This window comes from Brassica napus, chromosome A1, assembly GCF_020379485.1.
Source record: "Brassica napus cultivar Da-Ae chromosome A1, Da-Ae, whole genome shotgun sequence".
Classification (NCBI taxonomy): Eukaryota; Viridiplantae; Streptophyta; class Magnoliopsida; order Brassicales; family Brassicaceae; genus Brassica; species Brassica napus.
The window spans coordinates 12512200-12527469 of record NC_063434.1 but is presented as its reverse complement, the minus strand read 5'-3'; the positions used below and the strand labels follow the sequence as shown (position 1 = coordinate 12527469).

The 15270-nt window shown below is 27.8% G+C and overlaps 3 protein-coding genes across 3 annotated transcripts; all 3 read right to left on the bottom strand.

The window, feature by feature from the left end:
- Positions 1 to 51: 51 nt before the first annotated feature.
- LOC106443536 (non-specific lipid-transfer protein 12-like) lies at positions 52 to 990 on the bottom strand. Its single transcript, XM_013885092.3, has 2 exons — positions 605 to 990; positions 52 to 332 (listed from the first exon to the last, which is right to left on the bottom strand). The coding sequence occupies exons 1-2, from the start codon at positions 943 to 945 to the stop codon at positions 314 to 316; spliced, it is 360 nt and encodes a 119-aa protein (XP_013740546.1). The 5' UTR covers positions 946 to 990; the 3' UTR covers positions 52 to 313.
- Positions 991 to 7507: 6517 nt separating this feature from the next.
- On the bottom strand, positions 7508 to 8403 carry LOC106437921 (non-specific lipid-transfer protein 5). The gene is made up of 2 exons (XM_013878942.3): positions 7857 to 8403; positions 7508 to 7734 (listed from the first exon to the last, which is right to left on the bottom strand). Exons 1-2 carry the CDS (start codon positions 8198 to 8200, stop codon positions 7725 to 7727), a joined length of 354 nt encoding a protein of 117 aa, XP_013734396.1. The 5' UTR covers positions 8201 to 8403; the 3' UTR covers positions 7508 to 7724.
- Positions 8404 to 10771: 2368 nt separating this feature from the next.
- LOC106437918 lies at positions 10772 to 13246 on the bottom strand. The gene is made up of 9 exons (XM_013878939.3): positions 12996 to 13246; positions 12852 to 12914; positions 12729 to 12784; positions 11860 to 11953; positions 11700 to 11760; positions 11415 to 11496; positions 11236 to 11291; positions 11071 to 11134; positions 10772 to 10990 (listed from the first exon to the last, which is right to left on the bottom strand). The coding sequence occupies exons 1-9, from the start codon at positions 13146 to 13148 to the stop codon at positions 10927 to 10929; spliced, it is 693 nt and encodes a 230-aa protein (XP_013734393.1). The 5' UTR covers positions 13149 to 13246; the 3' UTR covers positions 10772 to 10926.
- Positions 13247 to 15270: the final 2024 nt, after the last annotated feature.

Genomic DNA, 15270 nt, shown 5'->3' with positions numbered 1-15270 from the left:
TTCATGGATGCTATAACTTTATATATATGCGGTTAGGTAAAAGCTCATTAGTTCATGCAACCTCTTGATCATATATATTACATGTAAGAGAAAGACAAAGTGTTATTCCTGATGGTATGTTAGGCGTACATACATCAAAGCGCCGATAAAGAGAGAGAGAGCTCCTTTATCGTTATTACTTATTACCATATGAAATGGATGATTACATAATAAGAAACTCAAGTCATAAAATAGAAAATAGCAGCGGGATAATTATTGTTTAGGTTAAAGTTGGGCCAACTCTTCTTATTCGTTCGTACGTCTCTAGTCTCCTTCACACGGCAATCGATATACTGTAACATTCCAAAAAACAAAACAATAATGTATCATGTCACTGGTAACAAACCATACAACAATATACTATCGACTATAGTGAACTATGTGTTTATCTGGTAGTTTAATTAGTCCAAATCCATTTTCTTTTATATATTTTGGAGTCAAGTAGATCGAGAACTAGCTTTCAAGATATACTGTGGAAACAGCTGTGAAAATTATATCGATAATCTAGAAAGAAGCAAAACGATCTAATATAAAACCAAAAACAAAGTTATATATGGACAAGTACCTGTCACAATTGGTGTTGAAACCAATGGGGTAGGAAAGTGAAACACCACAAGTGGTAGGGAGTGCGGCCACAAGGTCGATATTGAGGCCTTTAATTTCCTTACCGGCTGATTTAAGGCACTCACATACTTGTCGGCGATCTGGTGTGGTCTGAGCCATTTGGTTCAATGATTTGACTGCCACACAGCAGCTTGACGGCAATGGACCACCGTTGGTCAAGTAGCTGATGCATTGTGTCATTGTGCTTGTCACTGTCCCACACGTTATGTGTGACTCTGTTGGAGCTGCAATGTAGATCGTAAGGACGAGGAGGCATGTGATGATCTTTGAAGCAAACGTCATTTTTTTTTTAATTGTGTTTAATTGATTGTTTTACTTTGTTGAGGTCGTCGGTGCGGTTTTTATAATTGGGAAAGCTCCATCAATGTCATGTGTACCCGTAAATTATGCTTAGCTTCGCATGCATGCAAATTTGATGAATAACGGGATTTACTATGAATTAAACATCAAAAATACACATATTCCCATGTTAATGCAATGCTTCCCCGATCTTCGGTTACTTGAGTTTTTTTCCTAAGAATGTAAATATTTCCAGAAACTAAAGTTAATGTGTTATAATAAGTTGTTGACAAAATGGTCAAACCTAAGTAAAATTGCTTATGGGAAAAATCCCCTATATATAAATCATTGAGCATTACAACATATTCGTAGCCACGTGTCATCAAGAGCGTGATTCTTAGAATTCTTAAAAAAATAAGTTGGTCCATATAAATATATACTATGTTTTTAACTAAAATAACTATCAAATTAATTAATAGTTTACAAAATAATATTTTTTTATTTCCTTAAATAAAAGCTACGGAATTAGTGCGGTTTTTTATTTCTATACTTAAATATTTTAGTTTATACTCCCTCTTGATACAAATATAGGATGTGTAAGGTTGTTAACACATATTAAGAGAAATTAAATATTTATTTTTATCTATTACTTTTTGGTTTTTATTTTAGTTAGTTTAAAGTTTTATTTGATTTCCAATAAAAATTCAACCACTTAAATTTTTACATTTTGATTAATATTTTATTTTTAAAGAAAATTTCATTAGTTAAAAGTAAAACATCATACATTTGTATACAAAGAAAAAAAACTAAAACATCTATATTTGTATACAGAGGGAGTATAACAAAATTTACAAATAACTTAATGCAATTAAGTGTTTTATATTATGTATTTTTATAATAGCTATGTTTATGTGGCTTATATATTATTACTATAAATTTGTATTTTTGTACAAACAATTATTTTGAAAACATTATTATGTAACAATACTACTTTACATATTTTTATTTTAAATTTTAAATTTATACATATTTAAAATTTATGAAATCACGCATGAAAATTTCAATCACAACAGTATATATATATATATATATATATATATATATTAAGCAATTTATTATAAAAACAGTATATGATTGAATCTATAGTATTGTATTTTAAAATATAATATATTTTAATACATGTTTGTTAATACAGTACCTATATAAATATTGATACTTGTAAAATATAATTAATAATAATAACATTTATTATGCAAATACAATAGTGTTAGGATTTTTAACATTTGATTCGATTTATTATTTGCAAGGTAAAATTCTAACATTATTGTATTTGCATAATAAATTTTATTATTAATATTAATTAAATCATATAAAAGTATAAACTCTAGAATAATTAAATTTTATTATTATTAAGTAGATTATAACTGGTTATATGCAAATATAATTATATATTGATGGAATATTATATTTTTAAAATTATGTACATCTAATAATATATTGCTGTAATAAAAAGAGAATTAAATAGGTTGTTAGGATTTTATCATGAAAATATAAAGAAAAAAAGTATAAGTAACTTTCTGGGGATGGCCCATTTAAAATATCACACATGAAAGAAGTCATGAATTCTACTTTAATAGTATAGATACGATAATTAATGATTATCAATAATACATATTTGATAATAATTTGTGTATCCTCTTTTTTTTGGTTTAATTTTATATTATTAAGAGAACTTAAACAATTACATTATGCATGTAATAAAAAAAATTCGAATTTTTAGTTTGATTTTTCTAAAAATACTATAAATTACTAAAAATGGTAAAAGTCCCACATTGAAAATTTTGTGATCAATGGTTTAACTTTTTTTTGTTCAAGCAAGATACAAATGATCATATATCGTAGGGGTGGGCGTTCGGATATCCGTTCGGGTTCATATCAGGTATTTAGGATTTTTGGGTATTTCAGTATAAAGGTATAGAAACCGTTCGGGTATTTCTACACTTCGGGTCGGATTCGGGTGTTTTATGTTCAGGTTAAGATATTTTGGTCGGGTTTCGATATTTAAATTTTGAAGAAAAATAAATAACTTATTCATTGTTTAAGTTTTTTCTTTGTATTTCAAATATAATTTTAACTTTATTGGCTTTCTAATTTTTAAAAGATTAAACTATTAATAAGTTTGGAGATAAAACTTTAAAAATAGAAAGACACCAATTTAGTTGTTGTTTTGAAATTTCAGATGAAACTTTTGTTAATGCAAAAAACAAGAGCTCGATGTGTATTTTAAGTGAGTAGTAAATGATTTTGTTCATAATTATTTGTATATAATCTAATTTTGAGCAATGTACATCATTAATATAAATATTTTGAATAAAATGAGAGAAGTAAACTAAAAATATAGGGTTAAGTATACTTATGTTTGGTTATTTTTGGATATACATTCCGATTTGGATATTACCCATTCGGATATCCAATCTATCCGAATTCAATAACCGTTCGTGTATTTTGCTATTTCGGTTTGTATTTTTGGCTGGAATTCAGACACGGGTTCGGGTATCAGATAAAATTCACAGACCTAATAAATCGTATAAATATTAAGTCTTATTAATAGATATTCATCTTATATATATATATTAATAACATTTGAAATAAATTATATACAATATAAAAGTATATAAATTAATATGTTAATTTCAAAAATTAATATGTTAATTTCAAAATTTGTAGTGAAAAATTATTGAGATCTTAATATTTTAATTATGAAATTTGTGTTAAAAAATCTCACATTAAAAGTTTGTGATTAATGGTTTAAATTTTTATTACAACAAATATACAAATGTTAAAAAATCATATGAGTGGGAAGTGTCAATAATAAATATTTATATTAAAATATACTATGTATCTATGTCAATATCACTAAAGTTTAATTTATACCATATAAAGTAAATAAAATAATTGTTTTGATTTATTTACCAAAAACATGATTGTAAATTAACAAAAAGTATTGGTTTTAATTTATGTGCCCACTCTAATATATATGCTTTTATGCATACAACAAATATACAAATGTACAAATATACAGCTAATTTTTATTACAACAAATATACAAATGTTAAAAAATCATATGAGTAGAAAGTGTCAATAATAAATATTTATATTAAAATATATTATGTATCTATGTCAATATCACTAAACTTTATTTTATACCATATAAATTAAATAAAATTATTGTTTTAATTTATTTACAAAAACGTGATTGTAAATTAACAAAAAATATTAGTTTTGATTTATGTGATTACTCTAATGTATATAAATTATTTTTTAAATAGCTGGTTTCTAATATCTTATTTAATCCTAACAATCCGAGAAACACACTTTTTCAAATCTAATTGATTTTTAATATTGGAAACACTATATATATTATTTCATTCAGATTAAATAATTTAGTTTTGATTTTTATTTCTAAAAAGATTTTAATGAAAGATTTCAATCACTTCTTTTTGAGTTTATTCGAATAATGAGAGATTTGATCATTCATCTAATATTTGTTTCTCCTTAATACCCTATCTAGCTATTATAATTGTAAGAATGAGAGATATGAGCTATTTATTATATGTTTTCTAGTTTATCATTTAATAAATCAAACGGTTCTTAGTTTATACATAATTTACCTATACTAGAATGGTAAAGTAATATATATTATTTTTTTTGCATACTCTTAAGTAACTAAACCTCAAAAGTGTTGGCTAATAATATAAGTAGTTTGTTGTTCTAGAATTTAGACGATTTTTATACCGAACTAGTGAATATATACTGACATACATTTATATTTAGAGTCTCTACATATATACTATTACAACTTGATATATTTGATTTGAAAACTAACATGTTAATAGAGTCTGCCGGTGATTTTCTTCAATTTTTTTATTCTTAGATATGTATATAGAGTAGAACTAATTTTTAGAGATGTCCATTTTTTTTTTAAATTGATACTTATGTAATTCACCAAATTCATAGAAGATGTTAAAAATAAACTAAATTCATATCAATGAAACAGAGACGAGAACGAAAGCACAATTTTATAGACGTAGAAAATGAAATCACTTATGGACAGTCAATAGTAAACAAATCGAGAGCAGAAACCTTATTCTCTTTCGCCATTATACAATCGATGTTGCCTATTTGGTTTTAGTGATTTGTGTCAGTCGCAAAACTTAATTTTTTTTTGTGCATCTGAAATCTTATAAATAATTTAAATGAGTTGTAATATGTTAACTCTTCAACAACGATGATATATTTAAAAAACCAACATTTGTATTCGTTATTTTATAATCGACAAAGATTGTAATGTTGTAAAATTTTAAAACCATTTAATAAACAAACATTATTATAAAAACTCACTCCGCGCGGATTATCATCTAGTAATGATTAAAAATGCTGATTTAACATCAAACCCCTCGATTTAAATAGGAACTAAAATATATTTCGACATATTAGAGACTATAAACATTTCTTCTTTTTTTTCTATTATAAACTTTTCAGTAATAATAAACAAGGGAATAAACCATATGAATATTCCAAAGATTATGTATCAAACAAAATTTCAAAAGATCATTTTTAGAAAAAGTAAAATTATTCAGTTAGAAATCCCTTATATATTAATTGAGAAACATTACAACATTGTTTTGTAGTCATGTGTCACCATGAGAATGAAATTCAGAATTCTTAGAGAAATAGGTTGATCCATCTTAACTTATATTATACTTTTTATTAAACTAACTATTAATTTGATAAATAGTGTACAAAAAAATATTTTCGCACATTTTTTAAATAAAATCTACGGAAGTGCCTAATATGGTTAACATATATATGACAATTAATGATCATAAATAATAAATATTTGAGGATAATTTTTGTATCTTAGCTCTTTTTTGTTTAATTTTATATTATTAAAAGATATTAAGCAACCACATTAACCATATAATAATAAAATATATTTTTTCTTATATATTATATTTTGAATTTTTAAAATGACTATAAATTACTAAAAACGTTAAATGTCTCACACTAAAATTTTGTGATCAATGGTTTAACTTTTTTGGTAATAACAAGATACAAATGATAATAAATCGTATGAATATGAAGTCTCATTTACTAGACATTCATATTATATATTAATATAGTTTATATTAAACTATATGACATAGAAAAATACTTAGATATGATAATTTCTAAATTTGTATTGAAAAAGTATTGTAACCTTAATATTTAAATTTTGAAATTTGCATTCAGAAAATCGCACATTAGAAATTTTGTCACATGAGTATGAATTCTCAATAATAAATATTTATATTAAAATATAGAGAAAAAGACTACGATAGCACCAAACCAAGTTTTTGTTCCCAAACTAGCACTCAAGGTTCAAAGTCACAAAAATAGGTTTCATTAAAGAGGTAAATATACACTTATACATTTGGGTTAATTAATCCAAACCTTAGGGTTTAGAGTTAAGGGGTGGGGTTTTGGAATTAGGGTTTAAAATTTTATAAAATAAAAAATAAATACTAAAAAATTAAAAATTAAAAATTAAAAAAGTTTCAAAAAGTATTTTTGAATTATTAAAAAAAAATTCAAAAAATAAAAAAAAAATTCAAAAATAAAAAATTCAAAAATAAAATTATAAAAAATTTCGAATCTAAAAACATATAATCTGAAACTATAATTTTTTTTTCATTTTTTTATTTGTTTTTATTTGTTTTTGTTTGTTTATTTAATTTTAAACCAAGGGTATTAGGGATATTTTACCTTTTAATGAATGTCATTTTTGTGACTTCTCCTTCTAGTGCTATTTTTGAAACAAAAACTCAAAAGGTGCTATTATTGATAATTGCCTAAAGTATATATATCTATGTCCATGTCATTTAAATTTAGTTATATACCATATAAAATAAATAAAATGATTGTTTTGAATTATTTATTAAAAAAATATCGTAAATAAACAAGATGTCTTGTTTTGATTTATGTGTTTAGTCTAATTTAATTATATACATAATACGTAAATGAATACAAATAATAATAACAGATAAAATTATTTTTATATATAACATTCATCTTGCGCGGGTCTTAAGCTAGTGTACAATATGATTAATGTATTCGGCCTACATTACTTGGACATGTCAAACAAGGGGGCCAAGCACGATATATGAGGACACTCGTGCGAGTCCGAAATTTATGTGGTCAAGCGATAGTTCAAGGATATAAAGAAAAAGAGAAAAGAAAATGGAAATGGTTCAATTAAGAAACCAATGGACAAAAACATCAAATGGTAAAGAGTCGGGGACATCAAATGATTATCAGAAGTCCAATTATGGTTATTTTCTTAAAGCATACTTATCAGTTTATTGGACTATCTTAATAATGATTATAAATTAAAAAAAAAATATTTCTACCACAATACGTAAGTAGTAGTCAGTTTGATCATATCTGTATTACAAAATCTAGTGTCGGTCCTAGTTTATTTACACCGCGCCGAATAAGTGATGCACTAAAAGCAGACCGTGGCAAGAGCAGGGAAACAATACATATAGTAATTCCATACATCATTAGCGCCTTAGAGGAATACATAACAGAGATGGCCACTTAAATGGACGGTCGTATATAAAGAAAGAAATGAAACACACCAATTCTGAAAACAACACATAACATTGAAAGGATACACAATTATACTAGTGACATTATTTTTATGGAAATTAAAACACTTCAACGTATATATGCTCTCATGCTCACCGGATGCTGAAACCAACCAAATACATTAAACACATTATCATATATGGTTAGTAACACTTCATTAAAATCCAAATAAAATTATTACAACCTAAAGTAAAATGAGATAAATAGAGTGAGAGTTAGATTACTTGTTACAGTTGGTTCTTGCGCTGATGGGGTAAGAGATCCTAACACGGCAAGCACCAGGAAGACGAGCAGCACGGCCTGGGTTAAGTCTGGAACCCAAGGCTCTAGCTGCTCCTTGAATGCAGCGACAAGCTTGTTGCCGATCACGTGTGGTCCGAGCCATGCTGTGGAGCCTCTGAACACCCGAACAACATCCTCGAGGAACGAATCCGCCCCTGGTCAGGTAGTTAATGCATTGCCCCAAGTTGCTGGCGACGGCGCCACACGAGATTGCTGCCTCTGCCATTGGAGCTGACACTAACATGCACACAATCAACAATGTTGACAGCTTTATGAAGCCCTCCATAATCTTAAACTTTTTTCTTTTTCTTTTGCTTAAGTAAGTAATGGGTTTAATTTTTTATGATGAAGAGAGCTGATAGAGTTTGTGTTTATATAGAAAGAGCCAAAAGGGCAAATGCATAAAGTAAGAGTAGACTGTGTTAGGTTAGTTGGTGGTAGGTTTCATTTAATGCATTGCCTCTTATAAAAAAAACTGTAGTTCATTCTTGTATGCACATAAAAGACCAGTCATTGCTCCACATTTATACAATTCAATGACTTGTCAACGTTGGTATACTATAAACTACGTCATGAAGGTAAGAAAAACTGGAAGATAAAAGTAGAATTCATAATTGTGTCACCTAGAAATTTGGAGTGTTCATTTAAAACTCAACATATTCTAACTAACGATGTTATTTCAAACGGAGCAAAACACATCCATTCGATGATCACTCGGTTAGATGATTATATTTTGTATTCCGAAGAAAAAACCTTATAAAGACAATAAAACCATGAAACATTCTGAGTTCATTTTTGAATTTAGATTGTTGATACTGGATATCTTAGCCATGTAAACAAAAACTCTAGTTGTTAATGAAAAAAAAATCAATAATGATATCGCTTATATATTAATTATGGAGCATTACAACATATTTTTGTAGTCACGTCTTATCACGAGGATGATTTTTAAAATTCTTAGAAAAATATGTTGGTCCTTATAAACATATACTATGCTTTTTATTAAACTAACTATCAAACTAATTAGTAGTATACAAAATAATATTTTTTATTTCCTTAAATAAAAGCTACGGAATTACCTAATATGATTAACATATATATGACAATTAGTGATTATGAATAATGCATATTTGATAACAATTTTTGTATCTTCTCTCTTTTTGTTTAATTTTATATTATATTAAAAAATTAAATAATCAAATTAAACATATAATAAAAAAATTATATTTTTTCTTATATGCTATATTTTGAAATTTTTAAAAATGACTATAAATTACTAAATATGGTAAAAATCTCACATTGCAAATTTTATGATCAATGGTCTAACTTCTTTTTTTCAAGAAAGATACAAATGATCATATATTGTAGGGATGGACGTTCGGATACACGTTCGGGTTCGTATCGGGTATTTAAGATTTTTGGGTATTTCAGTATAAAGGTATAGAAACCGTTCGGATTTCTACACTTTGGGTCGGGTTCGGGTATTTTATGTTTGGGTTCATATATTTTTGGTTGGGTTCAGATATTTAAATTTTGAAGAAAAAATAAATAAATTATTCATTTTTAAGTTTTTTTGTAGTTAAATATATTTTTAACTTAACTGGTTTTTTAATTTTTAAAAGATTAAACTATTAATAGGTTTGAAGATAAAACTTTATAGAAAGACACTAATTTAGTTGTTATTTTGACATTTTAGATGCAACTTTTGTTAATGCAAAAAACAAGAGCTTGATATGTATATATATATATATATATATATATATCAATGAAACACAGAAAATAACGAAATCACAATTTTATAGAGGTAGAAAATGAAATCACTTATGGAGAGTCAATAGTAAATAAATCGAGAGCAGAAAACCTAATATTTTCGTCATCTTACTCGATGTTGCCTATTTGGATTTGGTGATTTGTGTCAGCTGCAAAACTTAATTTTCTTTTGTGCATATGAAATCTTAAAAATACTTGAAATGAGATGTAATATGTTAACTCTTCAACAACGATGATACATATAAGAGACCAACATTTATATTTGACATTTTATAATCGATAAAGATTGTAGTGTTGCAAAATGTTAAAACTATTTAATGAACACATTATTATAAAAACTCACCATGCACATGCACGCGGATCATCATCTAGTAGTAACTTATAAAGGTCACAAGTCAATCTACTTAATTGGTTTTGACCTAAAATGCAAAATTAAACATAGTATCGGAACCACCCATCTATTAGTAGAAGTCGTTAGAACCATTTGTTGATGATAATATGTTTACGTATGATTACAGGGCCGTGCCTGAGTACAATCCCATCAAATATGTGCTTCAGAGTCGATATAGTTAAATATATTTTAGGGGTTAATTTGAGAAAAAAATTGATTGATTCAGTGGCTTTGGGCTAGTAGTTTGTTCAATTTATTGATAGATTCGATTCTTCCTCGATACCAATTTTACCAAATGCTATACTAAAGGGCGAAATAATTTTTTTTTTTTTTTGCATCTAAGCCCCCAAAAGTCAGGCACAGCCTGTGTATGAACATGAAATGTGAGAGATGTGAGATGAGATATGTTGATGAAAGAAAATAATAATATATTAAATAGTACAAACTAATACATTTATTATCAATTGATTATGAGTTGGATATATTTAATAAACCCATATTATAAATTAATAATCCTCATGATCACACCATGCCGCCACCAACAATGTTAAGATAGAAGGCATCTGGAGATATATTTTGGTTTATGATTTTTCATTTGTTGTTTGTTTAGTGAGAAACTTCGAATAAAAGTAAGCCGTCATATTATATGTTAAGTTTTCATTCTGTTTTGCAAGATCTACAAGTTGATTGATTTGGTTTGGAACAAACAGAATGATATCTTTGCTTTCGACTAATTCAAGTTCGATCAAATCTCCTTTTTCTGGAATTGTTTTTTGTTTTAACCAACCAAGTCCAAGCATCTATAGCAGCAGCAGCAACAACATACATATCTGCTTTTGACTATATGACTCTCACTCAACCTTGCCAAACTCTCCAACATTCGAGCTGCTTTCCACAACCGTCTCTCTTACAAACCTACAACAACATTTTCAAGAATTAGGTTCAAGATAAGGAAGATATACACTTGAACTTGAGAGGACATGAAGATCATTTACCTCGCCAGCTTCTCTCGTGAAGATTGTAAGACGTAAATGGAGAGTACGAAAGAGAACGTGAGAGCTGATCACAAGTGCACAACATAAAATAATAATAATTAAGTGTGTGAATTTATTTTCCCGTTTTATTTAATCAGCAAGAACCAAAAAAAAAAAACGATTTACCTGAGCCAAAGAGGACATAAAATCCAGAGGAAACATCAATCTCTGACTGCTCCTTCCTGCATGCATCACAATATAGTGTCTTAGCTAAATATCGCGACTCGACCGTATCCAAAATCTTATTTAGAAAAGGAAGGAGAGAGGTAAAACAGAGTTGAAAGTGGTCAAGAAACGTAGCGTACCATGTGTATCGAACAAGAACATGTTTCGGCCAGTGTTGAGGATCCCAGAACTGCTTGCGGATCTCCGGGTGTGTATTCAAATCTGTTCATGGATAAAATCTCAGCTTATACAAAAACTCCTGATGGATAGTATCAGCCTACTGTATAATTGACATAAAGGTAACAGCAGAACAAATAAAGACTAGTAAACAAACTGCCTACATTTATATATTAGCACCCAATGCCACAAAGAAGATTATAACTTTCACCAGATAATAAAGAGACAAGATATGGAGTTTTACGTACAGCTAAGAGGCATATCGACAACTTGAGCTGTTACTCCAAGCAAATCTCCTCCAGAATATCTCTGTGCAAAACAACCCACACTCAAAAGGACTCACACACACACCTAATCAGTCGAAGCTTATAAACGACTCAAAACCCAAGGCTAACTAACAATACATACCAAATTGACATCGATCATTGGAACTTCTGAACTCTTCCGGTTTATCACCAAAAGCCAGTGTATCAGATATTTCTCACTTCCAACTTGGAATTTTCTGCATGTAAAATCAATCCATATCCACACCAAAATAAGCATACGACTAATGTAACAAACAAGGAAAAGATGTCGCCCTATCAGCATTTCACACCATATTCATCGCAGAGAAGACAATAGAAGTACACAACAATCTGCAACAGAACAGAACTAAACACGCCATACAAAAACGGCTCCTACTCTAATCAAAGTAGTTAAGTTGTAAATCTATCTTCACCATCTCTTATTCAAGCAGCAGCAATATAAACTGCTAGACACTGATTTAAAAGCAGCAATGAACTTGGCAGATAAGCTAAAGACACACGAATGGAAATTTCTGCAAGTAAGAGGATCCATAACCACACATCAGACACAAAATCAGTATATGACTAATGTAACAAACAATGGAAAGATGTCACTGTATCAGCATAGTACATCATGTTCAGCGCAGTAGAAGAACACAATCTGCAACAGAAGAGAACTAAATACACCGTACAAGAGTGACTCATACTCTAATCAAATAGATGAGATATGAATCGATATTCATTATCTCCTATTCGAGCCAACAACAAGAGAAACTGCTAGATACTTATCTAAAGAAAGAAAGGATGTTGCCATAGCAGCAGAGTAAGAAGAACACAACAAAGTGCAACAGAGTAGAACTAACTACACCATACAAACAACAAAATGGCTCCTACTCTAATCAAAGAAGATAAGATGAGATGTGAATCTATCTTCACAACCTCAGAGAAGCTAAAGACAGATCAATCTCAATTAAAGGAATCAAACACTCTCACATCTTATAAGGATCTGTTCCAGTGTAGCCAACTGGTTTCGCTATGGGGATCAGCACCTGCAAATCGGCATGAAAATTCAATCTAATTTCCCAGGAACATATCATATACACAGACAGTTAGTACCTCGCGATTAACGGCGAAGATCGGGCAATGCTTTCCGATCACATCATGCCAAGTCGTTCTCGACTGCACATGGAATCAACAGATCCTTAGTCTACGTCAAATTCTAAGTTAATCTCAGCTAAATATGTAAAGAGAGATTCGAACCGAATGGTACTGTCCCATCTTGCTCATCGCCACGATATCTCCTGGTCGGTAAGCGCTGGAGAGAGGCGGAAATGATAATGATATCAGAAGTAGAGCTTGAATTAACGACTTCAATGGTGCCTGCGTAACCATGCCCGCCATAACTTGCTTCATCGGTGAGGTTTCTCCGCCGGTGATTTTGCTCGGAGGTGGAAAGAAAGATGATGAGCCAGCAGCAATTGTAACAAGTCTTTTCTTCACATTTGTTATTGGGCCACAAGCATTAGCCCACTTTCTAAGTTGGTCCAACTACACACGTTAACTCAGGCCTGACCTGTTGAAACACAATGACTGCCGATGCGATTGTGGAAGTTTACAGATATAGGTAGTTTCCGTTTCCAGCATCTATACTATTATTTATGAAGTGATTTTGCTTAGTTGTCATCTTCTCCATGATTTTACATAATTTTTATTTATTTATCATTGTTTATTGCTTATTTGTCATATTGTCTATAATTTTAGATAATTTGTTTATTTGTTATGTTTTCAATAATTATACTTTTTCTTATTTTCCATATCCTCCATAATTTAGTTTATTTATTATTTCTTATGTTCTTTATAATTTTATGTAGTAATTTTATTTATTTATCATATTTAAAATAATTTTAGGTGGTAATTTTAGTTTTGCTTACTTGTCATGTTATCCATAAGTTAGGCTATTTTTATTATTTTCATGTTTTATTACTTTTTACTTTTAGAACATCATTTGTCATATTCCATGATTTAATTTAGGCTCAGTCATTAGTTTTAATAAATAACTTTTTGAATTGTTAGTTTTGAACGTATTTAGTGATTATTTAATGAATATTTTCAATATATTCATGGATAAATATTATTAATGAGTATTAATTTTATAGTTTTGTTCATCTTATGTTAATTTTTAATATTAAATAATATTTTATTTATTATTTTTAAAATGAAGCTTGCTTCTCTTTTATACCACCGAATTATCTTATCAATCAAAATATGAGTCCAAAGAATACAATCTCTCGCTGTTAAAAATTAAAAAAAAAATACACCTTATACTAGATATATACTTTTATTAAATAGAAGAATGTTTTTAATTATTGTAAATTTGTTAATAGGTATTAATATGAACTCCGATGAAAAAGAAATTCATATAAAATGTAATTAAGACTTTGATGAAGAGGGGTTTGATTTCATAGGCTTCACTGATAATTTGGTAATTATGGTTTATTTATAGATTTATCTTTTATATTATTTTTAAAGTAATAATAAAACTTTTTTAGCTTATTATAATGATGATACTTTTTATATGTATGGTTTAGTGATAGAATAAATAAAAGATTTTACAAATACCAAACCATTATCTATGTTATCTTGTAATAAAAAAAAAGATAATTATATCTCTAATTAATTTAATATTTGAAACTAATTAAATAATTTAGACTGAAATTAAAAATTTGTTAAAATTTGAATTAGTTGGATATATATTAGTCCGCACAAGTGTGCGGGCCACCATCTAGTTATTAAATATTTTGTATGAATGGTACAAAGTTAAATAATTTTTACATATTATTAATTATTTTTCATTTACGTATTATGTATATAATTAAATTAGAGTAAACACATAAATAAAAATAATACTTTCTGTTTATTTACAATAATTGTTTTGGAATAAATCAAAACAATCATTTTATTTATTTTAGATAGTATATAATTAAATTTCAATGATATTGACATAAACATATAGTATATTTTAAAACAAATATTTATTATTCAGATTTCGTACTCATATGATTTTATTAGAATTTGTATATTTGTTGTAACAAAAAAATTAAAATATTAATCACAAAATTTTCAATATGAGATTTTTTATGCAAATTTCAAAATTAAAATATTAAAGTCTCAATGCTTTTTCAATGCAACTTTCAAAATTAACATATTTATGTATTTTATATGTATTAATCATAACAACAATTCCGTAATTTTTATCTGAGAAAAGAATGGAGAATATTCTTTTGTACATTATTAATCAATTTGATAGTTAGTTTAATAAACATGTATAATATATGTTTAGATGGACCAACCTATTTTCTAAGAATTCTACGAATCATCCTAGTGATGACATGTGGCTACCAAAACATGTTGTAATCCTACTCAATTAATATATAAGGAATTATAGATATTAACGTACCATAACAATATAAAAATATAAAAAAATATACTATTATGATATAATATAATTAATATTGATATTTATTTTTTTGTTTAG